Genomic DNA, 13,642 nt, shown 5'->3' with positions numbered 1-13,642 from the left:
GCCAGCCGGGGCTCGCTCGACTGGTGGACGGGAGGCGCCTGAAACGCCTCACCCTGTGAGGTAGCCGTATCTGCGATGGCGGGTCCGAAGGAAGGGGGGCCCATCTGCGTGTGACCGCGGCAGGAGATGTTACGCGTTTGTTCAATGCGTCTCTGACAGCGGAGCGGCCGAGAGCGAAAGTAGCTCTGCAAGCCGCCGGGCGTATTTACACCCCATACTGGATGGGCGAAGACGCCCATGAAAAGGAGAGAGAAAGGATGTTATAGGGCGCGACCCTGGGGAGGGGGGTTTTGTCGGTTTCACATGTAGAGCATCACCAATGCTTCTCAGATATACGTCCGAAAACCAAACAGGATAAAAAGTCCGTATATCTCCACACTGACGATGAAACCATGTAACGGGCTTTTACCGAGGGTGTGGTTTGTTGCCACGATTGGTTCCCTTCTCCCCCCCTTATTTCTACATAAGGAGCGTAAAAACCTAAGCCGAAAGGGTTTCGACCTAGGGAAAAAACCACCCCTGTCTATTCTATATCTTGTCTTAACTAATTTCAATTAATAATTCTTCAAATTCTCTACGCTTGTTCACCGAGTCGTAGAACACCGCGTTATCCACCATCCGATAGCTTCTGCATCACTCTTCAGTGTTGGGAGGCGGCAGGGGAGACGGCGTTACACTTGTCCGTTGTCTTCGATGCATGCGTTAATGTGTTTTGTGTAGCATTTACCAGAAGGAAAGAGTACCTGTTTGCGCGTCATTCCAGGAGGCCTCATAAAAGTAGTCAGGGGAGTGTATCTGAAGACAACGGCGTACCGGGGCCAGCTGAAGAAAAAGTATTGGAGAATGTGACTGACACATAAAGTCAAGCTCGTGTGGCATGTGTCAACGAAAAGGATTCACACGAGAGAACAACCTGGGGCAACCAACACACCCCGGTTATTGCAGCCGCTACACACGCCCAGTCCGTCCCTGCTGGCCCACGTCCACCTCAACAAACTTCGTAACCGCATGACTCTCGTCGAGTGGGCCTTGCACAGTTCCATCTGTCGCGGCTACGTCACTAAGTACGGTTTTTTGCTGAACAAGTGTAAGAACTGTTCGGGAAAACTGTCATGTGGAGATGCCTATCCGCGAGGAAGTGGCTCCGGGCTTGATATAGCAGCGCCGATTGCCGCAAATCGCCGAAGATGTAATGGTAATAGTAGGTGCCCCTGCTCTGAGAATCTCTCTCCCTTCCAGTCAATGTGCTAGCCCTCTTAGAGATAGGTGACACTGGCCTTAATTATCTTTCTTGCTAATCAACGCAGTCAAATATGATCTGCATGCTAGCACCCTTGTGATCTACCTATGTTTGACGAATGCTGCTGTGTTACGATTTTGGTAAACGGAGCAAGATTCGGAAACGGCGACTACTGTCGTCGGAAGAAGAAAAAAGTGTCCCCAGCATCATTTCCTTTTTCACCTCGATTCCATGCGCTAGAGACTACCACGCTTCATTGAGCGCCTATACAATCCTATCATTTCTGTCTACCTGTCGTTGTGTGACAATGGATGCTCCCTTCCTCCTAGCTTTCTCCGATCAATCACACCCTGCTCCGCCTAGGCCTGCTCTCTCTAGGCCCATTTCTTCCGGACACCTCATGGGCTTATCAGTGTCTTCTCTCTACAAACTGAAAGAAACTTTAAACGAACGTTTCTTGTTGTATTCACTGTCATAAAAAAAGAGATGAGAATGGGTGAGGAGTGGAAGGACACTCAAGTGTCCCCGGTTCCTAACTAACATTGTTATCTACTGAGTCACTACATGAAGACTTACTCTCAGAGTTGATGCCCACTCCGACGGGGCAGGTGTGGTATCACCACCACAACACACTCCAAATCAGCCATGAAGTACTTCCCCACGAACACCAACTCGAAGGTGTACATACACCTCGAAATGCTCCCCAGAAACATCAGAGTGGCGAGAGAGAAGTATACGTTCCGTACCGTTACACCCACGATGACCATCGCCCTTCTGCTTCTTCCACTGAACAGAACCCCTGCAGTATCGTATCCTTCGGAATAGTAAGAACGCAATAGAACGACAAAACCATGACGACGGTGGCTCCCTTGGTGAGACCCCCTAACACCGCGTAGCCGTGATAAAAACAAGACAGAAAAAAATGAGAACAGAAGAAAGTTTGACTGGGTGTAGGACACCCACGAACATGTTGCCATTCCTACCAACGCCACCACTAACCACTACAGCACCCTCAGAAATCCACGACACAAGATGATCGAAAGAAGAAGAGAAACATGACTACGAGACGACACGAAGTAAAGTCACACGCCCTCAGACCCGAAGACGGGAGACGGCAGAAAGGCAGGGGAAGGAAGAGTCAAGAGTGCGGGAAGTACGAATTAGATAGATGTCCTTGTGCTGTCACCATACATGCTTCTTCGGCGTAGGTTACGATCCAGAAATCGGCAGGTCTTCAACAGGGGAGGAGTCTCGAATCAAACCTTTACGTAACTGCTCCACCGAACCATTCACATCTCTTGTCCTCGTTCTTCAACCTCTCCAGTTCCACCTCTCTGTTTCTTGAATTTGCCTGCTTCAAGAACTCTTCCTATCCTATGCCACCCCCCGCCCCGCCACCGTGCGATGAGCCATCTACCATGCATCTGATATCTACGTGCAGGACACTGTGCAGGTCCTTTCAGAGCCGGTAGAGGCGAGCAGAAAGAACTTTGCAGCAATCACTCCTTGTCTCAAGAAAGTTGCTGACAAGCCTACGTCCGCAGCTTCTGTCTCGAAGAGTCGAGAATATTGCAGGAACCATATGATCAAAAGGAAGTCGACTACAGGAATTTAGTACATTCCACCCATTCCTCCCATACCCCCAGGACCTCCCATGGGCATGCCGCCAGCGCCTCCTCCTACATGGTCTTCCTTCTCTTCCTTTGCTTCTACGACCGCGGCTTCTGTAGTGGTCATGAGGGACGCAACAGACGCTGCGTCTGAGAGAGCAGTCTTCACGACCTTGGTTGGATCAATGATACCTGAAAGATGAAGAGCCCAAAAGTAGAGAACACGTCCGCCATATGAAAGAACACAATGCACACGGGGATGGTGTCTGTTTCGAGAGGAGATATACCGTGAATAAAGAAACAGACTTCTACGAAGAGTATGCAGATGGACCAAAGGACAGTCGAGCATCGACTACTGGAATCCTTCACATCTTTCCTGACACCGTTTCTTGGACCAATACGCTTAATGCTGTTAGCACTATACCATACAGGATCAGAGCGAAGGAGAGAAGTCCATCCACCCCCTCACTCCTCGCGTTCCTTACAATAGCCGCACTCACTCAGTAGTACGGTGAGACTGAGAAGCGACGTAGATGCATGCATTCTCATATATAGCAGACAGAAATAATTCCAATCAGAAACAGCTATATATACTATAGACTGATAACCAGCCAGGATGGACTGTGCAAGGTTCTCTACCGAGCCGTTCACGGACGCGCAGAAGGATGTACGTATCGCGATGTAGCACGGCTATAGTAGTTCGGCCGTGATATCTCGCACCCCTCCCTCTTCTCTTCCACCCAACTGAAGCATGCAGAGGCGAATATAACAAAACTAGGACACACAAGACTTTCCTGTTCTGATACACCTTTTAAAAAAGCTATCAAGTACTCATCTATTACGCACGTACATACATGCAGTAGACATATATATGTACATACTGCATCACGGCAGACACACAGTCACTCCCGAGAACGGCGACCAAGAGTCCCACGACACGCAAAACCGCGCTACGGCCACATAGACTACCGGGGAAGAAGCTATGGAAGTATTGTGTAGACTTGCATCGCTTTTCCCTTCTCTCCCTCTATATTCCCTAGGTTTCCACCCCTGTCTATGCTTGCTGTATGTACGAAGGCTCTCTTCTTACCTGCTGCGATCATATCAACATATTCGCCGGTCTGAGCGTTGAATCCTCTGCTGGCTTTCGCCTCTCTAAGGAGGTTCCCAACAACCACAGCTCCCTCATGTCCAGCATTATCAGCGATGGTTTTGCATGGCTGTTTGCATGCATTTCGAACAATGTTAACTCCAACCTTCTGATCGTAGTTGACAGTCTCAATGTCCTTAAGAGTTTCACTTGCATAGAGCAGAGCTGCACCGCCACCAGGAACAATACCTTCTTCAACAGCGGCCTTGGTGGCACATAGAGCATCCTGAATGCGATCCTTTGCCTCACTGACTTCAACTTCTGATGCACCGCCGACCTTGATCACTGCGACACCTCCTGTCATCTTAGCAAGTCTCTCTTGAAGTTTCTCCTTCTCATATTCAGAATGGGTTTGTTCCATCGACACACGGATCTGATCGCATCTCTCATCAATCGTTGCCTTCGTCCCTGCTCCCTCAATGATCAACGTTGTATCCTTGTTCACAGTAACTGATTTAGCCTACAAGGGGTTAAGACAAAGCACAACGGAGAAAAGATAAGCTACTATACCAGGAACCGATACTCGGCGCTGTCTATTCTGACGCCAGATAGGGTTAAATCACTTGATATAAACACTTATATGTAGATGCGGTGTGTACATGGGGAGCAATCGGCATGGCAGGAGGGAAATACCTTAGTCACCACGCACGACACAACAACGGGTACGAGGCAAACAACGACTGGGGGTGTCATCTGAGAAGTCACCCTAGACCGTCTTTGCACGGGGTGCTACAGAAGCGCAGGTGACACAAGCAACGCATGCTCATGCAAAGGACGTTCACTCCGTGGTAAAGTGACCGTCATGGCCATTCTGGTCGGCAAACCTGTACACACAAGTAAAACGATCTGAGCAGCTAACTCTTCAGGGTGTCAGCTAGTTCCTCAGCGTCTTCCCTTTCTGAAGACTTGGTCTAGAAGATAGAATGACATTGTTGATACATATGTACATCCACTACTACCTGCTTGTATACACAGATATACGCAGGAACCACCATCGGTTCAACACTACCACGTTTTCTTCCGTGTGTATGTAAGTGACGTTGATTTTTTCTCTTCATTCTTCGAGACGCCTCTGCAAAGTACTAGAAAGGGGACCATACTGTGTCGTACAGGTAAGGACATAGAAGACAAGTTGCATCTGTTCGGTATAAACTAGCCGAAACATAGGTCGCTCACTGCCACATACATACCTGGCCAAGCATCTGAGGAACCTGCTGGGCATCCTCTATGTTGCTTCCCGTCTCCTCTGTGATAACCTGACCGCCCGTCATGACGGCGATATCATGAAGCATAGCCTTTCGATGATCGCCAAAGCCTGGAGCTTTAACGGCGCAAATCTTCAATCCGAGGCGGAGCTTGTTCACAACCATGGTGGCCAAGGCTTCACTGTAGAAGAGAGATAAACAACCGAGAGGAAAACCCGGAGAGACCGATGAGACGAACGGATGACGCGAACAACACAGGAGTGTTTCTAGGTAGAAAGATGTACAGTGGACCCTTATCTATACGCGCGGAAGAAACAACCGACGGCATTCCATGAGGAGAGGGAGACAACAAAAAGACAAAAATATAAGGCAACTACACTGAGGAGAAAAGGAATTTGAGAGTGCTGCTTGCTCTTTCTCTTCCGGTCTTTCCTTCGATTCCTCAAGAGAGGAAACCAAGAAACAATCGAAGACAAAGATTTTTTCTAATGTTACTGCACGAGAGGGAAGTGTGTGTTTCGGAGTGACTGTTATAGAAAGGGAGAGATATCTTTTATGTCTGTAGTGAAGTAGAGACACGTATGTGAAAGTATAGAGAGAAATCACATCCAGAAGCCTATCTACGAAAACCGCTTCAGACGTCCGAGGGGAAGTCGACGTACATGACTGGAGTGCAGAACAGAAAGGTAACTCCAGGACCACTATCTTCACATTCAAGACACTTCTGTGAGCTGTTTTCTCTTCCACCTTGCCGCTTCTTACCTATCAACATCTTCAGCAATAATAATGAGAGACGCTTGGTTTTGCACGATGAACTCAAGAACAGGGAGAATACTCTTGACCGATGAGATTCTCTTGTCATAGAGAAGGATATAAGGCTTCTCGAGTTCGACCTTCTGTTCTTTGGTGTTAGTGATAAAGTAGGGCGAAATGAAACCTCTATCAAACTTCAGACCTTCAACAAGCTCCATCTCATGACTTAAAGTCTTTCCCTCAGAAACAGTGATAGTTCCATCTCGTCCAACTTTCTCCATAGCGTCAGCAATCAGACGCCCGACCACCTTATCCCCGTTCGCTGAGATTGTGGCTACATTGAAGATCTCCTCTGACGTCGTGACGGTCTTCGTAACTGAATTCAAGTGCTTCAGAATCTTCTCAACCGCCAAGTTGATCCCTGTGTGTGGAAAGAAAAGCACCAAAGAAAGGGGGCGACAAAGCAGAAAGGTAAGTCGTTAGTTATTGCCTTTCATCCGCTTCGCGAAGCATGTTGAGAGAAAGAGAGGAGAGGGAGAGCAAAATACCTACGTCACCGACATAGCTACATGGTCAAAAAAGGAAGAGCTAATGGAGACGAAGAGACATGGGAAAAAGTGATGGGAGCCCTAGGTGTTGCTAGCAACCGAATGTGAGTCGTTGAGGAGGCCGACGCTTAGGCTGTGATAGCACTTTTAAGCAGATACATATGCTGCTGTCTTGTCTTATCTTGAGTGTGCGGATCGAAGAGTCCCAACATCGGGTGGGGTAGAGTGACTCCAAGCGAGACTGAAGGGGACACCTTCTATTCTCAACTAGCATGGCGAAAAGCGTAAACCTCGCTGCAGAAGTACCAAGAGTGACGTGTGACTAGTTTATAGTCAACGTAATCCACGTGGTCCTTCTGCCCAGACACCTCCCCTGTACACACTGTACGCCTACAGAATACCTGTACGGTGTTTGTACGTCTTGCCACCCTTAGGCAATTTTATGACTAGCGAAACTACCATACCAATACTGATGATGGCTCATTGAGATATATCCAGGAAAAAACTACCCTTGGCATTCTCAAGGAGGTATCTTGCACGGGCACCCTCTCCCCAACGACAGTGTATGGCCTACTAAAAGACAGGAGTGACGTTTTCATACGAACCTGATGTTCCAAGGTATCTCATATACAGGTTTCTGAAGCAAAAGAAGAGTCGGGAAGATCTAAGCTAGTGGCGGTCATCGACAAGGACTGGAGAGCCTTTCTTACCCCGGAGAAGATCCATGGGATTCATCCCTGCGTCAACTGCTTTGCAGCCTTCTTTGAAGATGGCCCTAGCCAACAAAGTAGCTGTCGTAGTTCCATCGCCAGCAATATCGTTGGTGGTAGAGGCAACTTGTTTAACGAGTTGAGCTCCCAGATTCATCATTTTGTTGCTCAGCTCAATTGACTTAGCGACGGTAACACCATCCTTCGTGATCTTCGGCGATCCGTACGTCTGCTCAATCACTACATTGCGACCCTTCGGTCCCAGAGTCACTCCGACAGCGTCCGCGAGACGATTGCACCCTAGACAGAGAGATAAGAAGACACGAACCACGAAGATAGTCTTGTCTCATGTCTTGGTACAGGGCAGTAGGGCACACGGGAAACAGCAGAAATGTGGATCGCTCGGGCGTACCCGCTTATAATTCGTAGTGAAGAGACAACACGTAGAGCGTCCTGACGTAGGTGGAAAGACATCCGCCCGGGAAAGGTGCATGTAGCGGGTATATGCAGCCGAATATTGAGAAAGATTTATATACACCCAAAGGGGGCAAAGTGTATGTACGGTGTAAATACAGCCCGACCGGGTGGAAGGCGTAGTATACACCCGAAGCTAAGAATCGGTGTATATACACCCGAATCTGGAGAAGATTTATATACACTGATATATATGGAGATAATGTATATCCACCGCGATCTGGGAAAGGGTACTGTGTAGAGACACCCGAACGTGAGAAAAAGTGTACACGGGGTGTATACGATAAGAACACGTAGTCTTCAATAAAGGGGGAAAAAGAAGTGGTTTTTTCGTTGCGAGAAGTGACGTTGTGGCTGCATGCAGGCGACAAAGTACGGGTGGCCCCACACACCGTCAAAAACGCAGGCAGCCAGGAAAAAAAGGCTATGCGCATGATTCTGCGACCTGGCGAATACAACGAAATCCGAAGTCACCACTGAACAGACCTGGACTTTTTCTTAAGGCGAACAGAGAAAAGGTAACGCGGAAGAAACGCTGCCCGTGTGTGCAGTAGGAAACGGAGACGGCACATGCGCTACTGTGAGAAGGGTGGTCAGCTGGACAAGTTTTTGTCGTTTCGAGGTGATGAATACAGAATGAGAACCCGGGTATCAACCTACCTGCAAGCATCTGATTACGAGCATCGGATCCGAAACGAATATCTTTACTGCTGGCGTAGCGTACACTGAGAAAGTTACCAGGGCTCCTGCCCTTGGCGATTCTCGCAGAAGCGCGTGACAACATTTTGGAGAAGATGTGCAGTAGTAAAGACGAAAGAAAATGCGTCCGGAAAGACAACCGAGACTTGTGCTGTGCCAGATGGAGGCAAGAGACGGCAGCCGTTAAGAGATTTTCGGAGCTGAAGATGGAAAAAAAGAATCCACGCTTCGGACAACTGCGGCGAAGTGCCACCCCTACAGCTTTTCTTCTAGTCATGACCCCCAGTCTCCTCACCACGGTAGTGGTGGCCGCGTCGTTACTCGGTACCGGCAACTACTAGTGAGCCAACCCATCTCTTCGACGTACTTCCGGGGATCGGTGGGGTGTAAAGCTCCAAGTGCAGTAAGGTACTGACTCTTCACCCGTCGCCAGTTTTCCCCCACCGACAAGTACAGCACAATTGATTGGACCGAATCCGGGTTGCGCTGGAGGAACTATATAAGCCGACGGATGACGGAAGTGCTATCGACACACCAATATGATCTGCAAACGCACGATGAAATAGACAGTAAACTTGTGAGACGCATGAATGGATTCCTGTCTGTATTTTTCTCTTAGCAAGAGTTCGCCGACGACGGGGAGCTTGCAGCGGTATGGTCTCCTTCTGCCGAGAACTGTAGTGAAACGGAAGGCGAGCTGCAAGACACGTCCATGATCACTTGCGGAAAGCGAAACGGCCCTGATTTGCAGAACAGATCTCTGTTTGTGTTGGACGATGGAAACTATCCACCCGGGAGTACACAGTGTAGGGACAAATTAGTTCGAGTATGGGGCAGCCACTCGGAACCATGGTTTCCGCACAACGTCCTGCAATAGTACTCCACACCTCAGCTCTTACGTACATCTCTTGACTTCCATGTTTCTGCGTTCCGCGTGACAACGATCATTACGGGTTTTGAAGGCAGCGGAAAGCTACCCCTTGGGATCCTCGGTCCGATGAGGGTGTATTCAAACTCGCGGCAAGACGTGTGTGGCGTGTAGTTCCTTACAGTTGGGCGGGAGTGGTTCATACATGTGCCGGTGGCGTGGGCTGTCCCTAACCACACACAGAGGGCTTTTCTTGCATTTGTGTCTGGGAGGGAGGACTGCTGAGGCACTCTCTAAAACTGTACTAAAAAATTAAAGCTGGGAAAGAATGTCCTGGCAATGGTCTCTTCGTTCGTACACCTACAAAGGTGCTGCTCGGTTGTCGTGGGATCTTGATGAGTGTCTAGCCCGTGGAACTTTTACTGGTGAAAGGCAGGACTCGGGGCGCCGAGGTATGCAGTGCTATGCCTGTAACACGGACTCCAGACTCTACTGAAGTACCAACAGCAAACGGAAAGATTGCTGCGAGCTTCACGAAAATAGCTGCTGTTCAGGTGCCCAACGGAGACTGCGCACTGCAGGTCTTCACGTGCTGATGTGAAACCGAGAAAGTCGAATTCCTGTGAGCTGGCGCAGCAAACACGCTGTCACCACCCCAGCCACCTCTGCGACACCGCAGCGGTGGGGACAGTAGCTTGGGCAAGAGGACGAAGCTCCAGAGAGAGGTAGAATGAGCACGTGGAATCCGGCTGAGGAAACTAAAGAGCTGTACGCGTTTTACGTTCAACGTGAGACTCCTCGCGGGCGACAGCTGTCGGGCTGAGCCATCCGAATAACCGGTGAGACGCTGCGAGGAGGAACAAGAAATCCTAAGTTTCTCTGAAGCGGGCTGGACCGCAGTGTAGTTGACTGTGCCGCCGTGTGCTTAGCGTAAGCACTTGCCCGTCGTGCTCGCGTGTCACCGGAACAGTTCAAGTGGTCTTACGGCAGTCTAAAGAATCCCCGTCGAGTGATCCGCGACGGCAAGCAGACTAGAAAAGCTGTGACGCCCCGACGTCGGCGTCAGCCTTTTCGGACAGCCTCAGTCAAGGACTAAAACAGCTTGGCCCAACCGGACTGAGTACACTGAAAGAGCTCGTACCTTCTGGGGGGCCGGGAAGCGAAAATACCAACCCCTCTTCTTGTAGGGATGTGGGAGGGAAAAGCTCACGTCTCAGTATCCATATAACAAGGAATGGACACCGTAGGCTGACGAACAGCGGAGACGCCACACAGTAGTCTGGTTGCCTCTCCGGCAACCAGACCCGTCCGCGTTTCTATGTGTCACCAGGAGATCAGAAGAGGCACGAGACCGGGGTCTATGAACTCTTGTCGCAGGCACGAGAAACTTCTTGGTCATCTTGTGTCCAGGCAAGCGCGGGCTTGGGTACAAGACGGCGCAGCTTCTTCAGTTGTGCCCTGTGCAAAAAAATAAGATTGCGCCGCGGGGGGGGGTTCGAAAAAAGACCGCGTAGTATTGCTCGCATGCTGCCATCCAGTATGCATGCCCCTGCACACAGCTCTTGTGTAATTCAGAGCTCTGTTCTGAAGAAAAAGATAACAAAACAGAAAAATGCTTTCCTGCGGAGTGCGTTGTGCGCCAATGATTGGAGGAGGTTCGGTTCTGAGGGAGGGTCGACACAGTGCGAAAGATCCAAGAAACCTTGGGCCAGCAGACTATCACCAGACTGGAGGAACGAGTGCCTGTACCGGCTTCGGTGACCGGGCAGAGGCAGTGTTTTTCCAAGAAACAGCTTCCCGGCCTCGGTCTCAGTTGCCTGCCTTTCTCGACCGCACAGGGTTAAGTACGCTACGCTGCAGGACAGGCGGATTGTCTCATGCTGCACCAGTATGTCGCATGAGGAAGACGAGGTACGCAGGTCAGCCCTGCTGCCAGTTTGGCACCCAGACTAGCCGTTTGTGGCTACTTGAACAGCCAGAAAAGACAGTGGGCAGTCCTAGCTGAGGTTGCACTTTCTTTGAATTATCGTTCTTGTGGTCGGGTCTAGGAGGAGGCCGGCACGTTTAGCGGCGTGCTCGCCACCGGTCACGAGTCGGGGCCGGAAAACAAGCGGCAACTGAACGAAGGAGGCGTTGCTACCCTTCGTGGCGACACTGAGAAAAGATATGGTCTTCTACGGGCTAAGCTTATAGGAGGAGCCACCTATAAAGCGAAGCCGCTTCCTCTTCTCTCAAGAGAAGAGCCGCCTCCTACTGATTGCGTCCTGTCTGCAGCAAAGCGACTTCGTCGCGGAACAAATTCAGGAAATTGCAAGGCATGTAAGCCCGCTTGTTTCTGAAGAGACCTTTGGTATAGCACTCGCGCTCACTCTGAGCCGTTATGGCGGCGAAGGGCGGGCGAGAGGCTTCAGACGCGCGCGCGGCCGCCGTGTCGATAGGTCTAGGGTCCCTTGTTTTGGGAGTCTACGTAGAAGAAGTGTAACTGATAAGTCCACCTATGAAGCTGGCAATTTTAGGGTTTTTCGGTGGCCCGCCAGATGTGTCCGGAGTCGGCCACTCGCTCATGTACTGATGTAAACGCGTCGATGCTCTGGAAATCGCAGGCTATAACACAATGCTTGTCGAGCGTTGTGTACAAACAAGAAAAAGTCAGCTCCTGGTGCGCACAAATCTCTGACTCGTGCTTGAAGGAGCTGGCAAAACTAAACAAAGCTTTCAAATATATCGGTATGTCACCGGTCAGAACCAAGAAAAAAAGCACTACCCTTTTTAAGGACCCGCAATTGAAGACAGTCCTGCCTTCCTCCTATTCCTCGGACCGCTCCAACAAGTGTTCCGTTGCAGTTGTGCTGTAATACGAGGGCCGTCTGTTGGCACACTTCTGTTCTACTGTGCCATCTCTCCCCCGCTGGCAACGATTGGTGCGCGTCCGGACTGTCCAGGTCACGAGGAGAGGGGGGACGGCACTCTACGACTGAATTCAACAGTGCCATTCCGACAACTTTCTCATGAGCTGTCTGATGCTTTCAGTCACTTGCATTATCATGCAAAAAACCGGCGCAGGACTCTACACGGCCGCAAGCACTTGCTGGGACTCGAAAACAGACGGTGAGCTCAGCCTGCCGAGATGAGCAAAGAGAAACTACACGCCTTCACCCGCGTCGAGAACTGTTCCCGGGTACTCCTTCCTGACGTCGGCGCAGCCGGCCGCCGCGCACCGTACTTGATACCTTCGTAACTGAGAGCAGACATGGCTATTGAGACTAACCAGGGTGCGGACAACTTGTTGTCCACTGGAGGAGGTACCTGAACGTCTGTGCAGCGTCGTGTGCGTGCCGGTGTGTGCTTTCAGGTCTCTGCAGCCTGCAGGTATCAACAGACAGCATGGACTGTATTGTCACTATCTACACGCTTCAAATTTGAACAAGGAGACAAGCATTAGCAAAAGCATGAAGCGAGAAAATTGTTGGCACGCCAGTGTGTCAGCACGTGAATCGTCATAACTAAGGGTGACCCTGAGGACGCTGCAGTTCACCTCGTTGTCGACTGTGGAATTGAATTTTTTCTTTACGGCTTGAGGCGCCCAGGGTAGCGCAGTTGTTTCCAGGCCGGCTCAGCTTGCCGATTCTGAGTCTGATCAGTTCCACTCTCCATGATGCTTCTTTTGTCCAAGCTGCGTGGATTCCTCGGAGTGCACTGCATTTTCCACTGGGGGCGTTCGTGGAAAGTGACTTTCCTGGAAGGAGCGTCGAAGAGATCTCTCTATGCCGCTTGAGTGAACCCGCTGTAAGAGGCACGGCGTGCGAGCCAAGGAAAGCCTGACTCAGCGCTCGTCGTTTACACGGAGCATCTCACTGATCACGCTCCGAAAGTCCTCGGTTCTGTTGCTATATCCGGACTTTTCTTTTAGAGCCGCGTCCGGTGCGCCCTTCCATCTGCCATCTCCTGTTGCTACCTCGTTTTTCTTGCAGAGTACTACGTTGATGTAGATCTGTGTAAGATCGCATCTGCCCTGCTGTACTTCCCTGCCTCCGAATAGTAGGGATGTTTGTCATAACTATCGGTCGCTCCGTCTGAACTCTCTAGCAAGCTGTCGGCACGACGCCACGCCGGAAGACGTCACAACGGCAAACGACGGATCAGCAGTGCCGCTGCATTTACCCCAACCAGATTTCACACCACTGACATGCCGAAGTTAGCCCAATAGCAAGCAGGACGCAGATCCAGTTGCTAGTGTCCAACACAGTCTCCCGAACACAGTGCTGACTTCTGGTCCAAATCGGTTATTCGGTGGCTGTGTTGTCCAAGCGAGCATACAAACTCAGACACGTGGGCGCCCTATACTTCTCTTTCTGACCACTTAACCTGTCCCAACTTAGTAGAGA

General features: G+C 50.4%; 2 protein-coding genes across 2 annotated transcripts; one reads left to right on the top strand and one right to left on the bottom strand.

Annotated features, from left to right (window-relative positions):
* Positions 1–245: 245 nt before the first annotated feature.
* Positions 246–8,703, bottom strand: CSUI_000029 (chaperonin). The gene is made up of 7 exons (XM_068060264.1): positions 8,351–8,703; positions 7,217–7,516; positions 5,968–6,379; positions 5,191–5,386; positions 3,941–4,460; positions 1,817–3,042; positions 246–795 (listed from the first exon to the last, which is right to left on the bottom strand). Exons 1-6 carry the CDS (start codon positions 8,664–8,666, stop codon positions 2,852–2,854), a joined length of 1,935 nt encoding a protein of 644 aa, XP_067927757.1. The 5' UTR covers positions 8,667–8,703; the 3' UTR covers positions 246–795; positions 1,817–2,851.
* Positions 8,704–10,869: 2,166 nt separating this feature from the next.
* On the top strand, positions 10,870–13,344 carry CSUI_000028 (dynein light; the record flags this gene model as incomplete). Its single annotated transcript, XM_068060263.1, has 5 exons — positions 10,870–11,176; positions 11,494–11,576; positions 11,861–11,995; positions 12,288–12,365; positions 12,610–13,344. 5 exons carry the CDS (start codon positions 10,870–10,872, stop codon positions 12,697–12,699), a joined length of 693 nt encoding a protein of 230 aa, XP_067927756.1. The 3' UTR covers positions 12,700–13,344.
* Positions 13,345–13,642: the final 298 nt, after the last annotated feature.

The sequence above is a fragment of the Cystoisospora suis genome, assembly GCF_002600585.1.
Source record: "Cystoisospora suis strain Wien I chromosome Unknown contig_18, whole genome shotgun sequence".
In the NCBI taxonomy this organism is placed as follows: Eukaryota; Apicomplexa; class Conoidasida; order Eucoccidiorida; family Sarcocystidae; genus Cystoisospora; species Cystoisospora suis.
The sequence above is the reverse complement of the archived record's forward strand: the minus strand, read 5'-3'. Positions and strand labels throughout refer to the sequence as shown.

Excerpts from the sequence above, each read along its gene's own strand:
- CSUI_000029 (XM_068060264.1), bottom strand. The coding sequence starts at position 8,666 with ATGACTAGAAGAAAAGCTGTAGGGGTGGCACTTCGCCGCAGTTGTCCG. Across the intron at positions 7,517-8,350 it reads TCGTAATCAGATGCTTGCAG|GGTGCAATCGTCTCGCGGAC; the intron begins GTAGGTTGATAC and ends CTCTCTGTCTAG. Across the intron at positions 4,461-5,190 it reads TTCCTCAGATGCTTGGCCAG|GCTAAATCAGTTACTGTGAA; the intron begins GTATGTATGTGG and ends AACCCCTTGTAG.